The 26111-nt window shown below is 52.3% G+C and overlaps 1 protein-coding gene across 1 annotated transcript; it reads left to right on the top strand.

The window, feature by feature from the left end:
- Positions 1-26035, top strand: CDHR2 (cadherin related family member 2). Its single transcript, XM_067732760.1, has 31 exons — positions 1-52; positions 329-400; positions 3852-3991; positions 4103-4140; positions 6137-6239; positions 8084-8173; positions 8799-8924; positions 9001-9147; positions 9228-9303; positions 9403-9518; positions 9640-9873; positions 10806-10961; positions 11045-11206; positions 11493-11554; positions 11826-12069; positions 14477-14716; positions 16447-16516; positions 16648-17253; positions 18080-18151; positions 18559-18608; positions 19977-20128; positions 20278-20386; positions 20478-20566; positions 21192-21260; positions 21372-21449; positions 21544-21604; positions 21693-21817; positions 22354-22467; positions 22549-22629; positions 23122-23180; positions 25858-26035. The coding sequence occupies exons 1-31, from the start codon at positions 1-3 to the stop codon at positions 25998-26000; spliced, it is 3936 nt and encodes a 1311-aa protein (XP_067588861.1). The 3' UTR covers positions 26001-26035.
- The last annotated feature ends 76 nt before the right edge of the window (positions 26036-26111 follow it).

Raw genomic sequence — 26111 nt, 5'->3', positions numbered from 1 at the left:
ATGGTGTGGCCGTGGCTGTCCTGCTTCTTGCTTCCTGCCCTCATGTTGTCTGGTGGGTACCTCCCCTCCCCCACCAGGGCATCACTAACCTGGGGATCCTCAGCAGAACCCTCCAGAAGGGTGGGATGCTGCTTCATCAGCAAGCACCCAACTCCTATGGCCCAGCCCTGGGCTTGGCTGCTCTGGGGAGGCCTGGAGAGGAATCCAGTCCTGGGCCGGTGAGCTGGACTGAAAGTTGGCCAGTGGGACTGGTGTGGGCTCCCACAGGGGCAGATGGGGGTGTCTTTATGGAGGTGTCCAGATGTTCCAACACTCTGTGTCCCTACAGTGTCAGCCAACGTGGCCCCAACATTCCTGTCCAACATGTCATTAGTGACCCTGCCCGAGGACCTACCAGTGGGTGAGTAACTGTCCCTGTGCCCAGACTGCACCAAACGCTTACCCACAAGAGGGCCCCAGGGGCTCCCCTGTGGGCTTGCTTGCCATCCCTGCAGCTCCACGGCTTGTCATGGGGCAAAGGTGGCCTGAAGGAAGTTTTTTCCAGAAGTTTGTTTTCTCCTTTGCAGCTTTTGGGTCGAGGGCCCTCACACAGCACCAAATAATCAAGACTCACCCCAAGAGAACATTCCTCGCATTTCCCATCTCTTTCAGTCTTTCTGATTTCCCAAGAGAGAAAGTATCCATTTGGTACATTATTTCTCTTCTACCTCTCTCACTTGTTCATCTCTCTTCCTCCTCTGCTATTTTTTTTTTCAGACAGAAAGAGAGCAGGCTTTAGGCTCAGAGCCTTTCATGCACACATCTCACCAGAAATTGATACTTTTGCTGTCTTCGTTTGTAGAGTTACCTTCCCTCTATGGCGAGTGAGATGAGTTTTCTACGTCCAGTAGCCATCTAGTTTGCTTTTAAAATAAATGTATTTACATGAAACAGTAAGTCAGTTAAAAGGAGGGTCATAAAGAATGAGACGTGGATGTGGTAATGATCTTGGCAGTGTACAGGAGTGAATGATGTTCATGAAACATTGTTTTGGATGAAGCCACAGGGACTGGATGCCAAATTCCCAGAAGGCAGGATGGGGGTTGAAGAAGCTGAAATGATAGATGACTGTATTCATTGGGATACAGGGTCAGCTGCACATAACAGACCCCAAATAACAGAGCTGTCAACAAGGTCAAAGTTTCCTATTCTCTTACATAGTCATCTAGAGCAGTGAGCCCAGGGCTGTCAGAGGCTCTGTTCCATCAGGCTGTTCTGTGCCCTATGCTTCTGGCATCAGGCACCCTCCTTCCATTTCCAGGTTCTGCCTCCCCTAGGGCCTGGCCCACATCCACATGGTCCTAGATGGCTCATGTCACGCCCTATTCCAGTGAGAGCTGGGGGCAAGGAAGGGCCAAGAGGGCCCATTTCTTTCTCCTAGGGACAGGGCTCCAGGTTTTACACATGTTACTTCTGCTCACATCTCATTAGCCAGAACGTAGCCACATGCCCTAGCTGCAAAGGAACTGGAGAAATGAGGTCTTTATTTTATTTAGCCATGTGCACAGCTCAAAATCTGGGGTTCTATTAGTCTGAGAGAAAGGGGGCTGTGAATACTGGGGGACAATTTACAGTCTTTGTTGCAGTGTCAGAATTGGGTCCCCAAATATCTAAATCTACTAGATGAAGCAAGAGACTGCATCAAAGGTGAAATCCAAAGTCTGCCTTGGAATCCAGAAACCCAGGTCTAGGCACACGAAGAAAGGGTGGGCGATGGGCTTCAGAGCCACGAAAGCCACATCCATTTGCATGTGGTTGCCAGGACAGCAAAATCTACTAAGGGTTATATTAATAAAGGTTTAGATCCCAGGATGAGGGAGGTGATAGTCTCATTACATTCTGAGTTGGCACAATCCTCCCTGGAGGACTGGGCTGAGGTCAAACTATTTGATATCTGTGAATACAACAGACAAGTAGTATATACACGTTAATGATATTTTATGTATATTTTCATAGCTGTTTGGTCGTGGATAAACACACACACACCTTCAAACAAATGTCACAAACATATGTAACCCAAATGTCCTCAAGATCTCCATTCTCTTGGGTGACCCTTTAATGTCAAGTCTGATCTCAGGCAGACCAAATGAGAGTCTTTTCTTCGATAACCACAGGGCCCCTCTCTGGGCTTTCTTAATCCGAAGAGCAATTTCTTCCTTTCTGAGATGAATTGTATGGCTCTCTTTGGATGAGAAAGCATTTTCAGTCAGGTTTTTAAAAAATGTTGTTTAGACCTTTTATTTTGAGGTATAATATATATACATGGAAGCACACCGACCCCCTCTCTGCCCTTCTAGTCACTCCCTGTCCTTTCTCTCCTGCAGAAGACCTGTTTACTTGACACTCACACTGTATAATAGTTTAGTTTTGTCAGGCAGACGTTTTAAAATACGTCAAATTTGAGTTTAAAGACAGACACCTAATATATGTCTTTTATTTCTGTAGCTCTTATTGATTTATTTGTTACAGTTAATTCTTTTTCAGACAGACTTTTAAAAAAGCTTTTTCTCCCTGATCCTTCTTTCTGTGTCCATGAACACATGTTTACAGAGAAGGATTTACACATCCCCACTCACTTCCCATGGGTATGGGTATAAGGGCCATATCAGTTTACATTTTGACATTTTTGAATCAGGATGTGTCTTATATTTGAGATAGTCAGTTAACACAGAGTGACTCCCCACCCCAGCAGTCATTAAATTGACAGTGTGTCTCACAACAGAGGAAACATACTGTAGATACTAACAGCTTTCTAGCCTGATGGTCTTCCTGGAGGAGGGGGCCTGGGTGGGAAGGGACCAAGCTTTCTAAGGAGTTTCTGGAGGAGCCAGAACTATTTGGTCAAAGAAGAGCAGACTCCAGATGTGCTGCCCAGACTGTCCCTGCAAGGCTGTCGTGGGCAAGGGTGGGGGCACGCTGGTTCTCTGAGACTCTCAGGCTGGGTGCTGGGCCCCACCACCATGTCACTGTTCTGGCACTTTTGTTTTTGTAGGCCTCTCCCTCCAGAAAAATACATTCAAAATATACTTTAATATACTGCATTGGCATAAAGACAAATATCCTGAGGGCTAGATTATAATCATTTATTCCTTTTGATTTTTTTTTTACCGTTTGAAAAAATGAGGTATAATTGACATACAATATTATATTAGTTTCAGGTGTACAACATAATGATATATTTGTATATATTTCAAAATGATCACCACAATAAGTCTAGTTAACATATGTTACCACACATAGTTACAGATGGTTTTTTTTTTCCCTTGGGATGAGAGCTTTTAAGACCTCATCTCTTAATAATTTTCAAATACCCAATACAGTATTGTTAACTCTAGTCACCATGCTGTACATTACATCCCCAGGACTTATTTATTTTATAACTGGATATGTGTACCTTTTGACACTCTTCACCCATTTCTCAGTCCTCCGCACCCCACCTCTGGCAACCACCAATCTTCTCTGTATCTATGATCTTGGTTTTTTGTTTTTAGATCCCACATGTAAGTGAGATCATACAGTATTTGTTTTCCTTTGACTTATTTCTCTTAGCAGAATTCCCTCTATGTCCATCCATGTTGTCACAAATGGAAAGATTTCATTCTTTTTTCAAGGCTGAAAATATTCCATTGTACATGTATACCACATCTTCTTTACCCATTCATCCATTGATGGACATTTAGGTTGCTTCCATGTCTTGGCCCTTCTAATTTTAAAAGAAGTTTGACATTCTTGTGGGCCTCGTGGGCAGCTTGGCCAGGCCAGCATTGAACTAGGTGGCCGTGGGCCCTGTGCATTCCCTGTCCCGTCTGCAGGTACTGAGGTCTTCTGGCTGATAGCTCAGGACCAGGAAAATGACCCTCTGACCTATAGGATTAGTGGCTCCTATGCCTACTTCTTTAATGTCACCCCGAATACTGGGGAAGTGAAGCTGGCCAACCTTCTGGACTATGAGGTAAAGGGAAGCAATCTGAGAAGGCCTCGTGCGGGATTGGGGAGGTAGGGAGGGCTCTGGTGGGCACCCGAACAGGGCTTACCTTGTTTCCCTTCTCTCTGCCCACTGCAGACACTCTACTGGTTTTCCATCGACATCTCTGTGAGCGACGGTCACAATAATCCAGTGAGTCAGAAGTGGGCCCGGAAGGGAGGTCCAGGGATTAGAGAGCAGGGGACTGAGGGCCCACCGCTAACTGCCCACCGCAAATAAGCAGAGAGAGCCCCAGCTAACAAAAAATGAATTGAATGTTTATTTTTATTGAAATTATACTTCTCCATTTTTCGTCATACAATATTAACCAAGATTTTAGTATTTATTATAATTTATATTAATTTATACAAATATATGGTTTATCTTTTGTGTATTTTGTATATCTATTGTATATCATTAATTACATTATTATTTTTTAAAAGATTTATGTACTATTTTTTATTTACTTTTGACTGCGTTGGGTGTTAGTTGCAGCATGCAGGATCTTCACTGAGGCACACGAGCTATTCGTTGTGGCGTGTGGGCTTCTCTCTAGTTGTGGCGCATGGGTTACAGAGCACATGTGCGCTGTAGTTTGCAGCAGGTGGGCTCTAGTTGAGGCGCGAGCTCAGTAGTTGAGGCGCATGGGCTTAGTTGCCCCGTGGCATGCGGGATCTTAGTTCCCTGACCAGGGATTGAACCCACGTCCCCTGCATTGTAAGGTGGATTCTTTACCACTGGACCACCAGGGAAGTCCCAATTACATTATTAACTTGTATTAATATACTTATTAATAAAAAAACAAGTGCCAAATACCTCCCTACCCTCTCTCCACTGAGGTCATCACTTTCAACCCCTTTGGCTGATGGATTGGTCTCAGTGTTCATGTTTCTCAATAACACACTTATGCAGCTGTGTCTTGTGTCTGTGAAAGTTGGGGGTTTTGTCTTTATAACCTATTCCCCAAACCCTATCCGTTAAAAAAATCATTTTAATGACTTGGATATTCATAAATATTTTCTCTTTGTAAACAGTTTTAAAAGTGCAGATAGAGCTCAAGTCCCCTTGGGCAACCCTTCCCAGCCCACTCCCACCTGAAGTGTCTGCCATCACCGTGTTCTTTTCTATCCATCGCTAAACACTGACATGGATATATGCATCCACGGAAGAGAGATGGTAGTTTTGGGTGCGTTTTCTGAAATCCAAGTGGGATCCTACTGCATATATGGTCTTGAACTGCCTTGATGACTTGACAATCAGCTTTGGAAGACTTCCCTGGTGGTCCAGTGGTTAAGACTCTGTGCTTCCGCTACAGGGAGCCCGGGTTCGATCCCTGGTCAGGGATGTTCCGCATGCCACAGGGTGCGGCCAGAAAACAACAATCGGCTTTGGGGTCCCTTCTGTGTCTGCACATGAGTCTCCTGTTTCCTGTATGTCTATAGCCCAGTGTGGGGACTATAAGCTCCATGGTGCTCAGCTGGTCTCCTCAACACTTAGGTTGTTCACAGCTTTACGCTATGGCTAACAAAGCTAAAAGGAACATTCTTGTAATAGGACATTTTAGATTTTTTTTTAATCACCTAATGATTTCCACAACATACTCTCCAAATGGTTCAGTAAATCTGTGGAGAGAAAAACTAAATAAGGGGTAAATCTGGATGAAGAGTATCAGGAATTCTTTGTACCGTACTTGCAACTTTTCTGGCCTTTGAAATGGTATCAGATAAACACAGACGGGAGAGGGGGAAGCTGGGGCAAAGTGAGAGTAGCATCAACATATATACATTACCAAATGTGACATAGATAACTAGTGGGAAGCTGCTGCATAGCACAGGGAGATCAGCTAGGTGCGTTGCGACGACCTAGAAGGGTGGGATAGGGAGGGTGGGAGGGAGGCTCAAGAGAGAGGGGATATGGGGGTATATGTATGCATATGGCTGATTCACTTTGTTGTACAACAGAAACTAACACAGCATTGTGAAGCAATTATACTTCAATAAAGATGTATTAAAAAAAGTCACCCCAGACACCACCTGATTGTTCTCCTGAGAAGCTATACCAACTTGCACTCCCGTCCTGATACTCCTGAATTTGTTTTCTCAAGCTCCCACGTTTTCTGGGCTCACCTGGGCTTTCTCACTTGCAGGTGCGGAAGGAAATGGTGGTGATCGTGGAGGACAGAAATGACAACGCACCCGTTTTCCAGAACACAGACTACTCCACCAGAATCAATGAGGTAACATCTGCCTTAACGGTGTGTGTGTGTAGGATGCAGACATCCCACAGATCTGCTCAGAGTGGGAAGGACCAGAGATAGACAGCAGGGCATCCAAGATTGGGAAGTGCACCTCCTAGAAAGGGCAGCTTGATGAACCAAATTCAGGGGGTTGCATGTAACCCCACATACCATAGTTACAGCAACATTTTGCAATCTATCAGACTGGATTGGAATTCTTTAAGTTATGATAGTCAGGGGTGGTGGGGGGAAAGGAATTGATTTTCTCATGTTTCTGAAAAATTTAACAGTATATCTGACTTCAGGCATGGCTGGATCCAGGTACTCAAGCCATGTCATCAAGAAGAGATTTCTCTCTACCTAGAAGCTCTGCTTCTCGTGTTGCCATCATCCTGGGGTGGAGCGAGCAGTTCTCCCTTATGGTGATAAAAGTGTCCCCCAGCAGCTCCAGGCTCACATCCCACCGGCTTTGCAATTGCAACACAGACTGTCTCTTTCTCAATGGTCCCAGCCAAACCCCCAGGACTGACTCTCATTGGCCCATTTTGGGTCAGATGCCCATCAGTTGAGGAGTATGGAATGCTCCAATTGTCTAGGTCTGCATCATGTGCTTTCCCCTCTAGCAAGAGGAGCAGCCCCACTTGAACTGCATAGGCAGGGAGGAGGTTTCCCAGTGGTTCCAGGGCAGCAAACACAACACCACTCCTGAATCTTCATTACTACGTGGCTTCAAAGTCCTGACAGGTGTGGGTCCCCCTCCCCCAGGCCAGACCTGAGGCTGGTGAGGTTCAGACAGCCCTTCAACAGGCTCTGATTGAGCGCCTACTGTGTGTCTGGCACTGTCCTTGGTGCTGAGGATATCCAGTGAAGACAGACTTGGTCGCCACCCTCGCTAGCTCACATTGTAATGAAGAGCACAGACAACAAAACATTTAATCAACAAAACATTAAATAAACAGGATTATTTCAGATGGTGATGAGCTCTATGAAGAGCATAAAACATGACTGGGGAGGGGCCTGCTTTAAGTTGAGCCAGTCAGGAAAATCTTCTCTGGGTAGGTGACATCTGAGCAGAACTAAATGTTGAGGAGCCAGCATGGGCTGCTCCAGGAAAAGGATATTCCAGGCAGGGAACAGCAGCTGCAAAGGCTCTGAGGTGGGAATCAGCCTGGAGTGCTGTAGGCATAGCCAGGAAGCTCATGTGTGTGGGGGGAGGAGGCTGAGGAGAAGGTAAGGTCAGAGAAGTGGGCAGTGGCCTGAACCTGGAGGGCCATGGAGGCAGTCTGGACCGTATTCTGGGCAGAATGCGGGAACCACTTGTTGGTTTTGAGCACGAGACTGATGTGGCCTGGTTCAGGATTTTCAAAGATCTTTCTGGCCACCGTGAAGAAACAGTGAGGGTGTGGACAGGTCCTAGAGGAAAAGCCTCCCAAAAGAACCTTCCAGCTCTGCGAGGTGCTGTGTGGAACCTACCGCTGGACGCTACAGAGAACACACAGGGCTGTTTAAGCAGGGGAGTGGCACAACCTGAGTTCTGGAATGGTCACTCATGGTGGTCCTGAGGGGCGCTGCAAATCAGAAGCCAGCTCAGGTTTCAGGGAGGCTGTGTGGGGAGAGGAGAAGGGGGAACTCTGCTCCCTGCCTCTATCCAGATGCCCCGAGAAGCCCAGCCCAGGTGGGAAGGAAAGGGGGACATCTGTGGAATGCTGCGTTTCAGGTTCTGGAAGGTCCATCGCTATCCCCGTGGTACAGCTGGGGGCACTGAAACTCCAGGAGGGGGCATGATGTGCTTGGGCATGGAGGAGATGTGTTGGAGCTCAGAGGTGACAAAACCCTTGTTACAGACCCTGCCGGTTGGCTCCCTGGTGTTCTCTGTGCTGGCCAAGGACAAAGACACGGGGGCCGGAGGCGCCGTGGTGTACTCCATAGAGAAGGTAAGTGTGTGCGGGTCCACGTGGGAGTGTGGGCGCCACCTCTCCTCATGGCCGCCAGGGGGCAGCATCTCCCACACAACCTGCAGGGACCTTGCGGAGCAGGGGCTCTGCGACGGCCCAGCCCTGGTCCCCACGCCTTCCTCTGGCCCCCCTCTGGACCTCATTTGGCCCAGCCGCCTAAGGAGGGTGCCTGCTGCAGACCGGACTCTCCTTCCCACCCTCTCGCCTGGGGCACTGTCTGTGTCTTTGCGCGGTTAGCGTCACACCACCTGGTGGCTGCGGCAATCCTGGCTTCAAAGAAGAGGAAATCAAGGCTCAGAGAGGTCCAGGGTCTTGTCCAAGGTCACACAGACAGTGGCGGGTGTGACCCCAGTTTCACGAAGACACATTGGCTAGCCACGGCCCCCATCACTGAGCGCCCACTACATGCCTGGAACCTACCTTAGCTCACTTGACCCTGTTTTCGTCCCACTGAGGCGATATCTAGCCCATTTCCCAGGCTCAGAGAGGTTAAGTGACCTGGTGAGGTCGAGAGCAGAGCCAGGATTCGACCCCAGGTCTCTCAGAGCAGGTCCTGGGGGCAGGGCTGTCCGGGGGAGCCTGGCCTGACTGTGCTCTGCCTCAGGTCATCCCTAGCACGGACAGCAGTGAGTACCTCTTTGGGATCCTGCCCAACGGCTCCATCATCCTCAACGGCAGCCTCAGCTACAACAACAAGAGTGCCTTCTATCAGCTGGAGCTGAAGGCCTGTGTGAGTGCAGGCGCAGGCGGGGTCAGGGGCATCGGGACCCGAAGCCCCGGCTTCATGGAGACCCATCTCCCGGCAGGACTCGGGCGGCGAGTACAACAACAGCATCGTCGTCCAGTGCTCCTCGCCTGTCTTCGTGTCCGTCTCTGTAATCGATCAACCAGACCTGGACCCCCAGTTTGTCAGGGAGTTTTACTCGGCCTCTGTGCCTGAGGATGCACCCCAGGTGTGCCAGGGAACTGGAGGGGTCTGGGTGGAGACAAGAGGTGGGGAAAGGGTCTGGCCACTGACCATGCCTTCTTGCAGGGAACCTCGGTGCTGAAGGTGGAGGCCATGGATGGCGACAGAGGCATCAATGACCCTGTGATCTACAGCATCTCCAGTGAGAATGGGGTGTCCCCAGGCTGGGGCTGAGGCAAGGGAAGGGGTGGGGGCTCCGTCAGAGACACTGGAAGTAGCTGCTCCTGCTGCCTTTTCCCAGACTCCACAAGGCCTGGCTGGTTCGACATTGGGCCAGACGGGGTGATCAGGGTCAACGGTTCCCTGGACAGAGAGCAGCTGCTGGAGGAGGATGAGGAGGTGCAGGTGCAGGTCATGGTGAGTGAGAGGGCCACTGCCCACTTTGTACCCTGACTTTCTAAACTCTGACCTTTGATCTCAGCTCTCTCTGAATTCTGGTTTTCTGATCTCTGCCTCTCGGCCTCTGCTCTGCTCTCAGGCCACCGAGATGCACCCCAACGTCTATGGGCAGGAGGCCAAGGTGAGCATATGGGTCAAGCTGAGAGTGACAGACGTCAATGACCACAAACCTGAGTTTTACAACTGCAGCCTCCCAACCTGCACCTTCACCCCCCAAGAGGCTCAAGTCAACTTCACTGGCTACGTGGACGAGCACGCCTCCACCCGCATCCCCATCGATGACCTAACCATGGTGGTCTACGACCCAGACAAGGCAGGGGCACCCAGACCATGCGCGGCATGGGTGGAAGTGATGGTTGGGAGATCGTTGGGGGAGGGAAGTGGCGAGTGACCAGCAGAGCGCAGCACCACAGTGCTCGGTGGGGCAGTGGGCAGTGGGCAACAGTGGTGCTGACCATGAGCGGTGGTCGGAGTTGTTGGGTGACACTTGGAACTGCTGAGTGATGTTGAGCTGGCTGGTAGTCTTGTGTTCAGGGTGGTGCTACGTGGCGGGGAACAGAAAGGCAGCACTGAGAGGAGGTTGGTCCTGGATGCTGGGTAATGTTGAGTGGAATGTAATTTTGGCGGTGTTGAGTAGAGGGGGTAGTGATGTGTGGATGGTGAAGTTGCGGGGTGCTGGGATAGTACTGGGTATTGGGGGATGTGGGCAGTTTTGAGCACAGTGTGGTCTGGGTGGCTGTCAAGTTGGACAGTATTCCTAGGTGGAGGTTGATACTGAGTGGTGGGTGATTTGGGTAGTATTGAATGCCGAATAACCATGGATGGTGTTTGGTAGTATTTGGTGATAATGAGTTGGTACAAAATGTCGACTGGAGGGTGATATTGGGTAGTGGTGGATGGGTGGGTGTGTTGAGATGGTGGTTGGCCTTGACTGGAGAGGGGTGTGGAGTAGGGGGGGTGTGGGTAATGGACCGATGTTGGACATTGATGATATTTGGTGTTGGTATGGGTGGTGGAGGGTGGTGCATGGTGGCTGGTACGGAAGACTCAAAGGGAGTGAGGGGTGTGTGTCCAGGCTCTGAAGCCCAGGCTGGGGCCTCGGGGAGGTCTTCTTCTGATGAGCCCACATTGACAGGGACTAGTGACTAGCCTATCCTCCTGGGACCTGTGGCCAGGGATTGGGAGAAAGATGCAGGTAGGTACATTGCAGGAGTGGGGTCCCTAATATACAGCCCACGTCTACAGGGCAGCAACGGCACCTTCCTGCTATCCCTCCGGGGCCCTAATGTTGAAGCCTTCAGCGTCTCCCCGGAGCGGGCGGCGGGCTCAGTGGATGTGCAGGTGCTGGTGAGAGCACCGTCGCTGGTGGACTACGAGACACAAACGGTGATGCTGGTGCAGGTGAGGGGTATTCTGGGGCACCACGGAGAGCGGGCCATGGGGTGCTCCAGTCCCAATGTCGCTGCCTCTTCCCCTGTCCTCAGGTCATGGCCACTGACTCGGTCAGCAGAAGCTCCTCGGTAGCCTTGGTGACCATCCACCTTAGAGACATTAATGATCACAGGCCCACATTCCCCCACAACCTGTACAACCTCAGTGTCTCCGAGCACAGTGCGGTCGGCTATGTGGTCACCGACAGCATCCAAGTGAGTGATGGGGGACAGGGCTGGGCAGGGCTGGGAGAGATGTGGAGATGGGCAGCCCTGGGGCTGTGGCCCTGCTGGAGTCCCTGTATCATCTGATGTCAGCGGGGGCCAGCAGGTGTGTATGCGCGTGCGCATGTATGTGATGTCTATGTGTCAGTCTGAGTGAGTCGGGGGCTTCTCCCTCTGGGTCAGGAAGCAGGACGGCCCTGTCCTCGTCAACTGCACGGTTGACAGAGCAGGTGTGGCTTCTGCTCAGTGTCCCATTATCTATCTCTCTGCCTCACAGGCCTCCGACCCAGACACGGGCGAGGGGGGCCGCATCACCTACAGCTTGCTTCCGGGGAATGGGTAAGTTACCCGGGTGGGCAGCGGGCAGGTGGGCGAGGGGGACCCAGGCTCACCTTTCTGCCTCACAGCAGGGCTAGAGGAGTCAGATAAAATATAGGGTACCCAGTTACATTTCAACTTCAGATAAACAATGAATGGGTTTTTTTTTTAGTATAAGTAGGTTGCAAATATTCCATGGGACGTCCTAAAATATTTTTCATTGTTTATCTGAAATGCAAATTGAAGTGGGCATCCTGTATCTTTATTTGCTCCATCTGGCCACCCTGCACAGGGTGGACATCTTTGCGGTGGATCCAGCCTCGGGGACAGTGACGGTGAGAAACAGTGAGCTGCTGGATCAGGAGAAGCAGGCCGTGTACTACCTCACGCTGCTGGCCACGGACGGCGGGAACCTGTCGTCCTCCACCATGCTGCAGATCGTTGTGCTGGACATCAATGACAACAAGCCCGTGGTCAGCGGTTCCTACAACATCTTTGTCCAGGAAGAGGAGGGCAATGTCTCCGTGACCATCCAGGTGTGAGCCGGCCTGTAGCTGATGGGTGGGAGGGGCACACGGCACCAGGCCTGCCTCTGTAGTCCTGCTGGTCCTGGGTTGGAATCTGGGCTCTGCTGTGTAGTCCTGAGAAAGTCACTCAGTCTCTCTGGGCCTCCGTTTCTTCTTTGGAAAATGAAGACAATCTCAGTACTTATTCCCAGGGTCATAACGGATGTAAAGTGCTCGGCACAAGGCCTAGCACAGAACAAGCCCTCAAAAACATATTGCTCTTTTAAATTCAGGCGCCTGCCTCATTCCAAAAAGGATTTGAGGTGGCTTAGATTTAAAAGTGTGATAAAAGAAATAAGGAAAAAGAGAAAATAAGGATGGTATTTTTTTAAAGTGCACAAAGGTAGAAGCCATACAATTGCTAAGAGCGGGCTGAATACTCAGTTCTGAGCTTCCTAATGGCCAAAGCAAAAATGGAAATGAGATCAGTGGTCAGGTTCACAGACTCTGTGAGATAAAAACGCACTACTGGCTCCAGAGGAACACTGGAAAGAAGCTTCTCCTCTGATTCTGAGGCCTTCAGAAGCTTCTCCACTGAGTCACCTGTAAGGGGATCTTGTGAGAATTGAGAAACCAGGTCCTCGGAATGACAATCACATGGCCGTGGAGCCCTCCCGTCTTTCTGGGGCTTGTAGTTTCCAGAGTACATTCCCATCTCTGATCTTTTGACAAACTTATGAAGTAGGTGCTCTAATGCTCCCCATTTCACGGAAGGAGAAAACTGAGGCTCAAAGAGGTTAAGTGACTTTTCTGTGGTTATACAGCCAGTCAGTGGCAGTGCTGAAACCTGGGCCTTCCTTCATGCACCTCAGTGCTCCTCACCCTGGTCTGTGAGCTCTTTGGGGCGGGAGCATTTCAGATCTGCTGCCAGAACCATGGTGCCCAGTGTGAGGCCTGAGAAGTGCTTGGTGAATTAACCGGCCTGAGTTCAGAGTGCCAAGGAATGAACAGACAGAGTTTTTCATTTCATAAACACGATCCCAACAGATCTGAAACGAAAACCTGAAGGTGGCAGTGGGCAGAGAGGAGGGGAAAGAATTGGATCCAAGTGGGACTAGCCTAGCTCTGTATTCAAAGCTATGTTTGCTGAGCACCTACTATGCACCAGGCCCTTTGCTGGGCCCTGGGTCCTCCGAGATGAACCCACCATAATTCCTGCCTTCAGGGAGGGTGGCGGACCATCATCCAAGGGTGTCACTTGTGCTGTACTGAAGGTAGCACAGGGGTTGTGGAGGACCAGGGGAGGCACCAGTCTGACCTGGAGTCAAGCAGACAAGGTATAGAGGGCATTCATGTGCACGTGCAAAGGCCTGGTGACAGGGAAGAGCATCTTGTGCTCTCCATGCTGGATCACCCCAAAAGCACACTAAGCATGTGGTCACAACCTTGGTAGGACAGAAACACACACACACACACACACACACACACACACACACACACACACACACACACAGATTGGATGAAGAATTTCAGCTATTTAAAAAATATAGCACTGAAGTAGTCATCATGGGAAAGTCAGAATCTTGTTGGACTTCACACTTATTTATTTATTTGGCTGTGCCGCATGGCTTGTGGGATTTCAGTTCTCCAACCAGGGGCTGAACCCGGGCTACAGCAGTGTAAGCCCAGAATCCTAACCACTAGGCCACCAGGGAATTCCCCCCCCCCACTTTTTTTTTTTAATTAAATTTATGGCTGCGTTGGGTCTTCACTGCTGCGTGCAGTTTTTCTGTAATTGCGTTGAGCGGGGGCTACTCTTTGCTGCGATGAGCGAGTGGCTTCTCTTGCTGAGGAGCACAGGCTCTAGGTGCGCGGGCTTCAGTAGTGTGGCTCGCAGGTTCCAGAGCACAAGCTCAGTAGTTGTGGTGCACGGGCTTAGTTGCTCCGCGGCACGTGGGATCTTCCCGGACCGGGGCTCGTACCCGTGTCCCTTGCATTGGCAGGCGGATTCTTAACCACTGCGCCACCAGGGAAGTCCACACACATACACTTATTTTTGTTTATTTTAAACTTCGACTGTCTATATTATACTGCCCCCACTCCTCCCTCCCCACTAGAATATCAGCTCCATAAGGGAACTGTCTTGATCGTGGCTCTATTCCCAGTACCTAGAACAGGGCTGAGCATGTGGTAGGTAAACATTTGTGGGAGGAATGAGTGACCTCAATGTTTCAGGCCTCAGAAGCTCTTGAAAGCTGTTGGTCTGGCCCTCTCAGATGTAAGACTGAGACTGGGAGATTGGGGAGCATCCCTCTGGCTTCAGGCCCAGTCACTGCCCTCATGGGCCAGCGCTGGAGGGAGAGTCCAGACTGCAGGGCAGGGGCTGGGGCCGGGGAGCACCTGATGGCTGACGTCCCAACCCTGCTTACCTGCACAGGCTCACGACGATGACCAGCCAGGCACCAACCACAGTCTTCTGCGCTTCAGCCTGCTGAGCAGCCCCTACAGCCACAACTTCTCAGTGGACCCCGACAAAGGGATCCTCAGAAACCTGGGGCCCTTGGACCGAGAGGCCATCAACCCCACCCTGGGGGGCCGCATCGTGCTGACCGTGCGCGTATCTGATTGTGGCGAGCCTGCCCTCTGGACTGACGTTAATGTCACCATCACTGTGGAGGTAAGGTCTGGCTCAGCCGGGGACAGGGTCCAGGATGAGCCCTGCACTGGGGGGCTCCTGAGCAGATGGCCAGCTCCCCATCCTCCCAACTCAAGTCACATTTCTGCCCTTTGCAGTGCGGTGGGTAAAAGAGTTCTGGAGCCCAGCTGATGGGTCAGAATCCTGGCTCATTTGTTGTGTGGTCTTAGGCAATCGCTCAACTTCCCTGTGTTCTCAAGTTCCTCATCTGTAAAATGGGGATGAAAATAATATAAAACGAGTTAAAAAATGGAAAGTGTTTCAAAGAATGCCCGGCCCAGAGAGTACACTCAGTGTATACCTGGTCCTGCAAGGGAGGGATCGTTTAGCACCATTTTATTGATCAAGGGACTAAGACACACAGAGGTTCTGTAGCCTGCCTCGGGTCACAGAATGGGGTTTTGAATCCAGTCTGTCTGGTTCTAAGGCCGCCACTGGGTCACAGGCACCTTCCTCTATGATGTCCACAATGTGGTTGGTGCCCCCTCGGGTTGTGCAGTGCACAGCCTGAACCACCCCACACAGCCGCCCTGTTTCCCACTGGGTTGGGATGTGCCGCTTTCCCACAAGGATCAGAATGAGACCTCAGGGAAAATAGAGAAACAGAAGTCGGATGAGGACTTGCCAGCTGTCCTTGGGGTGGAAGTAGGCCTCAGAGAAGGAAGAAAGCAAAATTGCATTTCCTGAGCGAGAAGAGTCCTTTCACACCCATGAGCTCTGTGAGTAGGGAGGACCACTCCACCTTGCAGATGAAGATATTGAGGCCCAGAGAGGTCAAAGTCACATGTGAGGAAGAGGTGGAGCTGGACTGAACTCAGAGCTGTGCTCTTAGCCTCTCCTGTGAGTTAGGACGACCTTGAGAGTGCAGTTGGCCATGTGCACGGAGGCAGTAATGCCATCTCTGGGAAATTGCCATCACAAATTACATCTGGTTAAGGGGGAGACGGCTCAGTTTTCAAAGATGTTCTCTCTACCATTATTTAGAAAAAGCTGAAAGCAAAAGCAGATACCTCTGGGCCATCCTGGGGAAGGACTGGGAAAACCAAGGGCGCCCAGCACGTACCAGCATCAGGGGAGGAAGCACAGGCAGAGTTGGCCTGATGCTGTGACAACAGGGGCAGCACTCTGTCTGGGCGGGGTGACCAGGGCTGGAGAGGGAAGGCGAGAACAGAACACAGCGGACGTCTCAGGACAGAACCAGGTCAAGCCCTGGCAGGTGCCCCCAGCCCAGCCCCACCTGAGCACAGAGTGAGTGTCTTGGGGTTGACCGAGGGCAGGAGGGACAGGAGAAAGGAGGGGACCAGGGAAATCTTGGGCCTTTGTGGGATCATGGTGGTATTGGGGCCAACCCAATAAATCCGAGAGATGGGGAGTCAAGCTGGGCCAGACAGGGACACAGGTGGGGACTCAGAACTATCCCTCCCAAGAGCAGGGTCTAAGACGGCTCTGAGTGGTGCACAGGGAAACAGAGTGTACACCAAACTTCAGAGTACCGCCACAGACCTCTGAGCCCCAGGGGTGGGGTCTGGGCGAGTTCTGTCTGCTTGAAGCCTGTTTCATCATCTAGGAAGCGGGCAGTGCTGTCTGAGGAGACCTGGACAGAGAGTCTGGGCCTCGGGCCAGGGGAAGTATGGGCTTCTCAGACTGGCTCTGGGGACACTGAACCTGGGGTCTCCTGAGTTCCCTGGGCTCAGAACTGCCTCTGTCTGCAGGACATCAATGATAATCTTCCCATCTTCAACCAGTCCAGCTATTCCTTCTCAGTGAGGGAGAGGGACCCAGGTAAGTCCTCCTTCGGCCAGGCTATACAACCGCTTCGAGGGCAGGCCTGAAGCCCCCAAGGGGAGTGAGGACAGAGGATGCCCCCAGTGGCCATGTCAGGGGTCCCTCCACACTCTGCCCCTCATTCACAGGAGTGCTGGTGGGCGTGGTGGAGGCCTGGGATGCAGATCAGACAGAAGCCAACAACCGCATCAGCTTCAGCCTATCAGGGGGTGGTGCCAACAACTTCTTGATCCGAGGCTTGGTGCTGGGGTCTGGGCTGGCAGAGGGCCACCTCTGGCTGCCCTTGGACGTGAGCCTGGACTATGAGACACAGGACTTCTTCAATCTGACAGTGAGTGCTGAGAGCCCAGACCCCCAGGGGCGTGACGCCACAGCAAAAGTCCTTGTGAATGTGGAGGACGTGAATGACGTGCCACCCACCCTGGACCCAACCTCGCTCCGGGGCATCCGTGTGGCTGAGAATGGCTCGCAGCATGGTATGGTGGCCGAGGTGGTGGCTCAGGACAGGGACACCATGTCCCAGGTGGAGGTACAGCTTGTGAACGTCATCTGTACCAAGGCCAGGGTCGACGTGGGCAGTCTGTGCCATGGCTGGTTCTCTGTGCTGGCCAACGGCTCTGTGTTCATCCATCAGAGTGAGGTCATCGACTATGAGACCTGTGACCTGGTCACGCTGGTTGTGCGGGCCTATGACCTCACAACGGACCCCCGCTTCCAGGCCTACAGTGACAATGGTGAGGCAGCCTGGCCTGCAGGGCTCAGCAGGCTGTAACATAGGGGCTATGGGAAAGAACTGGCACCTGCAAGGTCTGGGTTCAAATTGTGGCTCCAGCCCTTACCAGCTGTTCCACTGGGAAAGTCATGACACCTCCCCAAGCTTTAGTAGCCCCATCTATCAAGTGGAGCTGGGTAGTAGGTTGGCTGTGAAGATTAAATGAGAATATATATGTAAAGCATTTCATGCAGTGTTTGGCACATAGTAAGCACTTAATTAATGCTATTATGTTGTGAGGCAGCGTAAAAGAAAGAGCACACTTCAGAGCCAGATGTGCACTCAGATCCCACCTCTGACACCAAGTAGCAATAACAATCATATTAACAGCTAGCATATATTGAATCCTTACTACAGCCAAGAGCTATGCCAGGTACCTTGCAAGCATTTCTTCATTTTATTCCCACACAATCCATGTGGTAGGTGGTCCCTATCCAATTTTATAGATGAGGAAACTGAGGCAGTTCAATAATCTAGATTACACAGCTAGTAAGTGTCAGAATAATGTTATGGTCAGGTGGGACATACCTGGGTTGGGCTCAGTCTTAGCCCACTGCTCTTGCTGTGTGACTTTAGACAAGTTGCTTCTCCTCTCTGAGGTCTGGGGAGGATGCTCCCTCCTACGAAGGCCAGAGGAGACTGAGTCAGCATCCTGAGTCAGGAGCAGGGGAGGGGACTGAGCATGGGTGATGCATGGGAGGGAGGCTGCTAGGAGCAAGACTGAGGATGAGACTTTCTGGGTCAGGTCTTTGCTTAGACACCAAGGCCGGCCAACATTTCCCCCCTAGGAAGCCTCCCCATCACCATCGAGGATGTGAATGACAATGCACCCTACTTTCTGCCTGAGAATAAGACTTTTGGTAAGCAGCAAGGCCCTCCCTCCCCACCCACACTGTACTCTGCCAGGACTACCTTTGGGCAACTCCCAGGTGTGCACTTAGAAAGGGAAGAAGGCCTCCAACCCTGCCTCTCCCTCAGGGTTTCAACAGGAGGGGAGACCTGAGTTTTCACCCCAGCTCTGTCCAAACTCACATCTGACCCTGGGCCAGGCCCTCCTTCTCTGGGCCTCAGTTTCCCCATCTTCACAATGAGAGGTGGAGGACCTGCTAACTAACGGCTTAGGGGTAGTTGTAATGGGGGGTCTCTGGTGGTAGAGAGGTTAAGGGCAGGTTTGGTGGGGTGAGCCCTGAGCTGGGCTTACGGTCGGCACTTGGCCAATTGGGCACTGGTCCTGACCCCACTGACCTCTTCCTGTCCACACCTGTAGTGATCATCCCAGAACTTGTGATACCCAACCAGCAGGTGGCTTCTGTCCAGGTAAGTCCTTGGCTCCAAACGTTGTCATTCACATTAGCTCCAGGAGACACAGGGCCTAGGCCTTTAGGTCCTTCAGCTGCCCCCAGAATGTTTTAACACTAGAAAGAAAATCTATTGGCTCTGACGTATGAAAAGAAAACCTCAGAATGGAAATGAACACCTGCTTAATTGATATGATTAAACTCCATTAACTGTTAAATGTAGTATTCATAAAAATTTCATGACCGTAAAAATCACTTGCAGTGGTTTTCTCACTGCACCAGAATTCTGGAGTATTACAGAGAAACCATAGTAACTGTAAATTAAACAAGTTCCTCGTATTAAATAATTTTCAGAGCAAAGTTGTAAAAATACTTTCAATTTTTATGGCATTGTATGTGTTTATTAGAGGGTGGCAGCTATGCCATGCAGGGGGGGGCGGGTAGTGTGGCCTCCCACACAGCCCTGGGGCCTGGGCCTGGCTGGGCCTCTTACTGAGCTGGGGAGCTGCCACACCTTTCTGGAACTCACTTTCCCTCCTGGACAAGGAGCTGTCAGTTCTTTGCAGTAACTCCTTAGGGTTAAGAGATGGGTTATATGTGGGCGTCACGCCCTGTGCTGTGGAAAGGGCACAGGTGTGGAGATGGATGGGCCTGGCCCTCCCCACTTCAAGCTGTGTGTGCCTGTGGGCAGGACAAGGTCTCTCTCAGAACCCCAGCGTTCTCCCATAAAAGGGGGATAGTGATTCCCCCTCTCTAGGTTCTTTCTAGGCTTAAACATTCAGTTTTCCAGTCTTCAGCCAATTGCATTCTAATGTCATGAGTCTGGCCACGGCTTTGAACAATTTTCTTTAAATTGACTCCTTTTTGAAACATAAACACCAGCTTTGGCCTCATCCTGAAAAGTGACGTCAGTGGACTCACAGCTCTGTGTGTTGGTTATATTCTTCTCTAAAAGGCACTAGAATGAATAAAATTGCTTGTGCCCTTTCCCCCCATCATTTTGTGGTCCACTAGGGGAATTCGTACTCATGTTAGCAAGCACTGAAACGAGGGATCTAAGGGAAGGTGACTGGCACACAGTAGGTGCCCAGGAAATCTGAGTGTCCCTGAGCTTGTGTGTGTGTGTGGCAGTGGTGGGGGTGGGGGAGAGCAGGGTGGGATTTCCACACGGGGGGGACTTTGGGCAATGACCTGTTGAGCTGGGGCGCCAGAAGCAGGGACTTGTTCAAACACTGTTTGTTTAAAGCATTTGGTCAGTGGCCTGGGGTAGGCTGATAGAGGTCATGGGGACCAGCCTCCCAGGCCACCCTAACCTCAGACTCCTGCTGGGGATGGAGGGGTGCCTGGCCTGGCCTGGTCCGCAGTTGTTGTTCGCCCTTGCTCCTAGGCCAGAGACAAGGACTCAGGGAACAATGGGGCCATCCTGTTCTCCATCCTCCAAGTGGATTTCATCGCTAAGGATGGGGCCGTGATCCCTTTCCAGGGCTTCTTCCATGTCTCCACTTCCTTGGAGGCCAGCGTGTTCATTGGCAACATTGAGTAACTGTGGGCAGCCCCTGGATGGGGTGGGGGGAGCCAAGCAGGGCCTCAAGGCAGTGAGTTCCTCGTCCTGGGAGGTGTACCAGGAGGTTCCAAGGAGACTTCAGCTTGGGTTTCAGGACTGAGCTCTGCTCTCCTACCTTCCATAGGCTGGTGACCAACCTTGATTCCACTCTCCAAGGAACTTACCGAGTGACGGTCAAGGCCCAGGACAGGCCATCTGAGGGTCCTGCCCAGGAAGCCAAAATCACCCTAAATGTGAGTGTCGGGTTCTGCCTTCAGTTCCTAGTGCCCTCTGCCAACCCCTGGGTCCCTTGTGCCTCACCTTCCCCCTACCCTCTTTCTGTAGCTCTTCACTGTGGACCAGAGTTACCGTGTGAGGCTGCAGTTCTCCATGAGCAAGGAGGAGGTGGGCGCCAACACGGAAGAGATTAAGGCGTAGGTCTGGGGAGCTGGGAGGGGCCTGTAGGGTAAAACACGGCCTGGGAGCCTGGTCCCTGACAGAAACCTGGATGGCATATCTCTTAACCCTGTCCCTGACCCACACTTGACCTTGTCCTTGTCTTTTTTTAAAATTAATTTTTATTGGAGTATGGTTGCTTTACAATGTTGTGTTAGCCTCCACTGCACAACAAAATGAATCAGCCATACACATACAGATATCCCCTCCCTTTTGGACTTCGCTCTCATTTAGGTTACCACAGTACATTAGGTAGTGTCCTTGTCTTTGACCCTGTACCTGTACCTGTACTTGCACTTCCTTTCTGCCTGTCCCCAGAAGCCTATGGTTGCCTGGGCAAAGACAGGCCTAAATAGGGCTGCCATGTACAGTTGCAAAGGCTGTGCATTGCACAAGGGCACTCTGCTTGCTAAACTGGAAACCCAGTCCCAGAGGAAGGGGCATCCTTGTCTAATTTGCACAGAAGTGCAACTTGCTTAGCCAATGGAGCTGTCCAGAGGTGGTGCCCCTCACACAATCCCTAATTCCACTGGCAGAGCCCTGGCCACAGGCCTGGGCTAAGGCCCCTACCCCAGCCCTCTGTGACACCTGCCCCCTTTGCAGGGCTCTTGTCCAGGCGACCAGGACTACTGTCTACATTGTGAACATTCAGGACATAGAATCCATGGCTCGGTGAGTGCCCACAGGACCGGTGGTTGGGGCGAAGAAGAGAGGACCAGCAGTAGGAGGGGCCTGCCTGTCTGGTGGTTCTGCGCTGCTGGCTTCACCTCTGCCCCATTCCAGGGCCCGAGCCCGTTCCTACCTCGATGCCTACTTTGTCTTCTCAAATGGGTCAGCCTTGACCCTTGATCAGCTGAGTGTGTGAGTGGGGCTGCCCTTGGGGTGGGCAGGAGGGTGAGCAGGAAGCCTGGGGGATGCCAACGTCCCTCGGGCCTGAGCGGGGCTCTGTGGCCAGGACGATCCGGAATGACAAGGACTCCCTGACCGAGCTGCTGCAGCTGGGGCTGGTGGTGCTGGTGAGTGTCGGCAGGGTGGAGGTAACGGGGGGGTGAGGAGGGGGGTGTTGACCCTACATCCTCCCCCATCACAATCCTTCTTCTTCAGGGCACCCAGGAGAGCCAGGAGTCAGAGTTGCCGGACACGCTCCATAACGCCATCATAGGATTGGGAGTGGCTTTGCTGCTGGTCATCGTGATCATGACCACGGTCCTCGTGTGTACCCAGAAGAGGTGCTGCTCCCATCACCCCCTGTGTCTTCAACGTCGCCTCTCCCACCACCCAAGATATCTGAGGGGTAGAAAGACCTGGGGTTTAGGTGTCAGGTATATCTGTATTCAATCCCAGGTGACCCGTTATGACCTCTTGGGTACGTTAAACTCCCCTCCCCAAGCCTCAGTTTCCTCATTTGCAGAATGGGCATGACACTAGATTCCTCAAAGCATTCAAGGGAACCATGCGCATCTCATACCGAGCAAGCTGTCTGGCACATACTATACATTTAATAAATGCTGCTTCTTTTTACCTTTCCAATACATATGAAGCCAGTAGCCACATCTGGGTTTGATTCTAGGCTTTGCCACTGGTCAGCTGCATGTTCTTCAGCAAATAATTTCCCTTCTCTGGTTCTTCCTTGTACCCTCTGTAAAATGGAACCAACACTCCCACCTGCCAGGGTTGTTGTGAAGTCACACTCTCAGGGCCTGCACTGGGCACACAGTAGGTGTGCAGGGAAAATAGTGATGCCCCCCCGCCATGTTCCCCCCAGCTACCACCGGAAACTTCGGGCTATGAAGGCTTCCAAGGAGGCCCGGAAGACAGCGGCGGGGGTGATGCCCCCAGTCTCTGCCATCCCCGGGACTAACGTGTACAACACTGAGCGGTAAGTGGGGGTCGAAGGATGGGTAAGAGGCCCCATGGGGTGGTTGAGGCCCATGGTCGCTTGACTGGGCCTTCTTTCCAGTGCCAATCCCGTGCTGAACCTCCCCACCAAGGACCTGGGCTTCGAGTCCCAGTCTTCCTCCAGTGACTTGGACCACGTCAGGTGAGCAGTGCTGGTTGTAGTGGTAGTCATGGTGGTGGTAATGGTGATGGTGACAGTGATGGTGGTGATGGTGATGATGGTGATGGCGATGGTGCTGATGGTGATGGTGGTAGTGGTGATGGTGATGGTGGTGGTGGTGATGATGGTGGTGATGGCAGTGGTGGTAATGGTGATGGTGGTGGTGATGGTGGTGGTGGTGGTGGTAGTGGTGACAGTGATGGTGGTGGTAATGGTGGTGGTGGTGATGGTGATGGTGGTGGTGATGATGGTGGTGGTGGTGGTAGTGGTGACAGTGATGGTGGTGGTAATGGTGGTGGTGGTGATGATGGTGGTGATGGCAATGGTGGTAATGGTGGTGGTGATGGTAGTGGTGGTGAGGTGGTAGTCGAGGTAGTGATGGTGATGGTGGTGGTGATGGCAGGGGTAGCTGTTGGCCAGAGACAGGGAGGGCTGGGCCTGCCAACTCTCTGAGCTCCATTATCTCCCTTTCAGCCTCAACTCCCTGGATGACAACTCTGTGGATCTGGAAAATAGCAGGCAGGAAATCAAGGCAAGATGGGGGATGAGCTGGTGCCTGGGGCTTCTGACTTGGGGCTCTTCTCTGAAGGGGTGGGTTTCAGGACAGAGCTCGAGGGACCTCCTGCTGCCATGGGTGTGTCTGCATCTGGCCCTGGGAAACCCCACGGCTTTGGAATGGGGCCCGATCCTTGCTCCTCTACTCATTAACTGTGACCCTGGGTGGGTGAATTCTTCCCTCTGGTTCTCAGTTTTCTCATCTATAAATGGGGATCAGAACATCAAATATGCAGGACTCCTGTGAGGATGAAATAAGAGTGGGTATGAAAACGATCTGGCATAAAACGAGTGGTCAGGAATCTGGTTCCCTCCCTTTATATCCTTTATATAAAAGCTGGTGGGGCGGGGGGAGGAGATCCAGAGATGAACATAATCTAGCCAGGGAGCAAAGGTAGGCTCAGATGAACAACAATACCATCATTTATTCAATAGGTTAGTTGGTTCAGTTAGACCAAGCATTTGTGCAGCCTGGGCTGCTGACTGAAATCACGTGGGGAGCTCTTTAGACCTGAGGATGCCAGGTCACAGCTCAGAGATTCTGATCAGATAGCTGGGGTGGGCCTGGGCAGGAAGGTGCTGCTAAAGCTTCTGGGGTTCTAATGTGCAGGCAGGAGTGAGAACCACGAAAGTAGGAGAGTAGATCAGAGGGCTGAATGGGGGATGGGACGCCAGAACCAGAAGGAACTACCCTCTCCTTCCCACTCTGAAAACCACCACTGGAGTAGAAGCTCTAAGACCCACTGAGCTTTTATAGTCTGCGGTTCTGTGTGTGTGTGTGTGTGTGTGTGTGTGTGTGTGTGTGTGTGTGTGTGCGCGCGCGCGCGCGCATGCGTGCGTAGGGGTGGATATCCACCCACCATTCACCTTATCCACCCTACTTTGGGTCCTGCCCTCAGCCGGGCCCTGCCCTTCCAGGGGGTCCCTTGCTGTTCCTCATGAGTCAGGACTTATTTTCCCTTGAGGACCCCTTACTTGGAAAGATTTGGTCAACCAAAGCCTCTCGTGGGTGTTAAAATATCAGAATGCTGCCCAGGGACCTGGCTGTAACATGGAGGCCTCCAAATGGACCCCCAAGGATGGGGGTCATCAATGGTGGTCCAGGCTGCCAGGCAGTGCAGGAGGCCTCTGGGTGGATGGCTCATCTCTGGTTCAAGATGGTTTGGGGCAAAAACTCCAATAAACATATCTGGGGGGAACTGAGGCAGAAGGGAACAGTCTTGTGGGCTGGAGCTTGTGACCCAGCAGGTAGGCCCTGGTGGAGGCCAAAGCTGACCCCCAGAGGGGAGTGGGGTCAGAAATCCCAGCAGTGGGGCTGGACCTGTGGGCTGAGGAGGTTCAGGGAGCTCTGAGAGTCTGGAAAGGGAGAGGGGGCCAGGCCGCTAAGAGTCTTCAAAGCCAAGAAAGAGCCAATCCTGCAACGGCAGGGGGTTGTTCAGTTTCTGAGAAGCTGCCCGAGGCTCCACCCCAACTCCTGCAGTGGAAGGTGGGCCTTGGGGTCTCTGGGTGGGGAACGCAGGTGGGGCTTCCTTCCACAGATCCCTTGGTGCCCTGACTCACCTAAGACTTCCGTAAATGTTTGTGTGGAAGGTCTGTGAGATCTGAGGGCCCATCCAATCCAAACTTTTCAAGCAACCAAGGCCAGGGAGGGGTGCTGAGCTGCCCAAGGTCAGAAAGCTTGCAAGGCCAGGGCAGCCCAGAACCCAGGTATCCTGTCTCCCGGGCCAGGCTGCACTTCCTGGGCTGTACTGCGCCAACTGCTCCCACTGGGGATCTGTGTAGAGGGCTCTGGGAAGCTCAGGCACAACGTTTAGTCCCTCCTGGGGCCCCTCATGTGTTCCACTGTTTACCAGGGACTGGAACAGTCCCAGTCTGGAAAAAGCCCTTAGTGTGCCCTGGGGAGGGTGGAGGTGGTGGAGGCTCTGTCCCCGTGGGTGTCTAAGTGGTGGAGTAGCTGAGTCTTGGGGCCTGGCTGGTCCACAGGAGGGATTCTTGTGAGGGTGTGACACATCACATGGGGAGGGGTAAGAGGAAAGGCAGGAGACGAGAGAGTGTGTGCCATGATGGCCTGCAGGCGGGATCCTGGGTGTGACATGTCCCTCTGGGGTGGCAGAAGGACCTGCCAAACTCAACCAGGAGCAGCGCTGAGCCATGGACAGGCTTTAGAGCCAGCAAGACCAGCGGTCCAAACACCGCTCTGTCCCTTCCTGGCCAGAGAGCGCTCCGAGCCTCAATTTCCACATCTGTAAAGTGGAGGACATGATCCCTCCCTTGGGGGTCCTGTGGGTACCTCAGGTGATGGATGGTTGTGCCCAGCACGGTGCCTGCCGTGAGGTACAGGTGACAGGAACTGTGCTGGACTGACTCCTTGGCACAGGACACAGGGCCTGGCATCGTTCAGGACTGGGCAGAACACCCAAATGCCACCATGTCCATGGGTGGGCAAAGGCCAGAGTAGACCCCCTAGGCCCTCCCCTTCACCTGAGCCCATCTGTACCGCCAGTATCCATGGCCCCTTCTGGGACAGAGTCAGGAAACTGAGGCCCCAGCCAAGGAGCCATCTGGTCGTGGGATTGGAGGGCCACCCACTCTCCTAAGGACTGGGGAGATCACCCCATCTTGGCCCTGGCCTCACACCTCCCTCCCTCTTCCCACAGAATGAGCCCCTGCACAGTCTGATGGGGCCGGATCCAGAGCCCCTGAACAGAGTGCTGTCAGGAATGAAGGTGGGCACACGTGGACAGCAGAAGGAGGAGCTGGCCTTCACCAACACTGGCCTGAATACCACGGACGTGTGATGGGGGCCCTGCCACAGGACCCTGGCCACAGAGCCCCACATGGGCCCCCACTCTTCTGGGTCACCTTGGAAGAGCCTTGTTACCCCCAAATTATACCTACCCCTCCCTGAA

Source organism: Pseudorca crassidens, chromosome 3 (genome assembly GCF_039906515.1).
Source record: "Pseudorca crassidens isolate mPseCra1 chromosome 3, mPseCra1.hap1, whole genome shotgun sequence".
Classification (NCBI taxonomy): Eukaryota; Metazoa; Chordata; class Mammalia; order Artiodactyla; family Delphinidae; genus Pseudorca; species Pseudorca crassidens.
The sequence above is the reverse complement of the archived record's forward strand: the minus strand, read 5'-3'. Positions and strand labels throughout refer to the sequence as shown.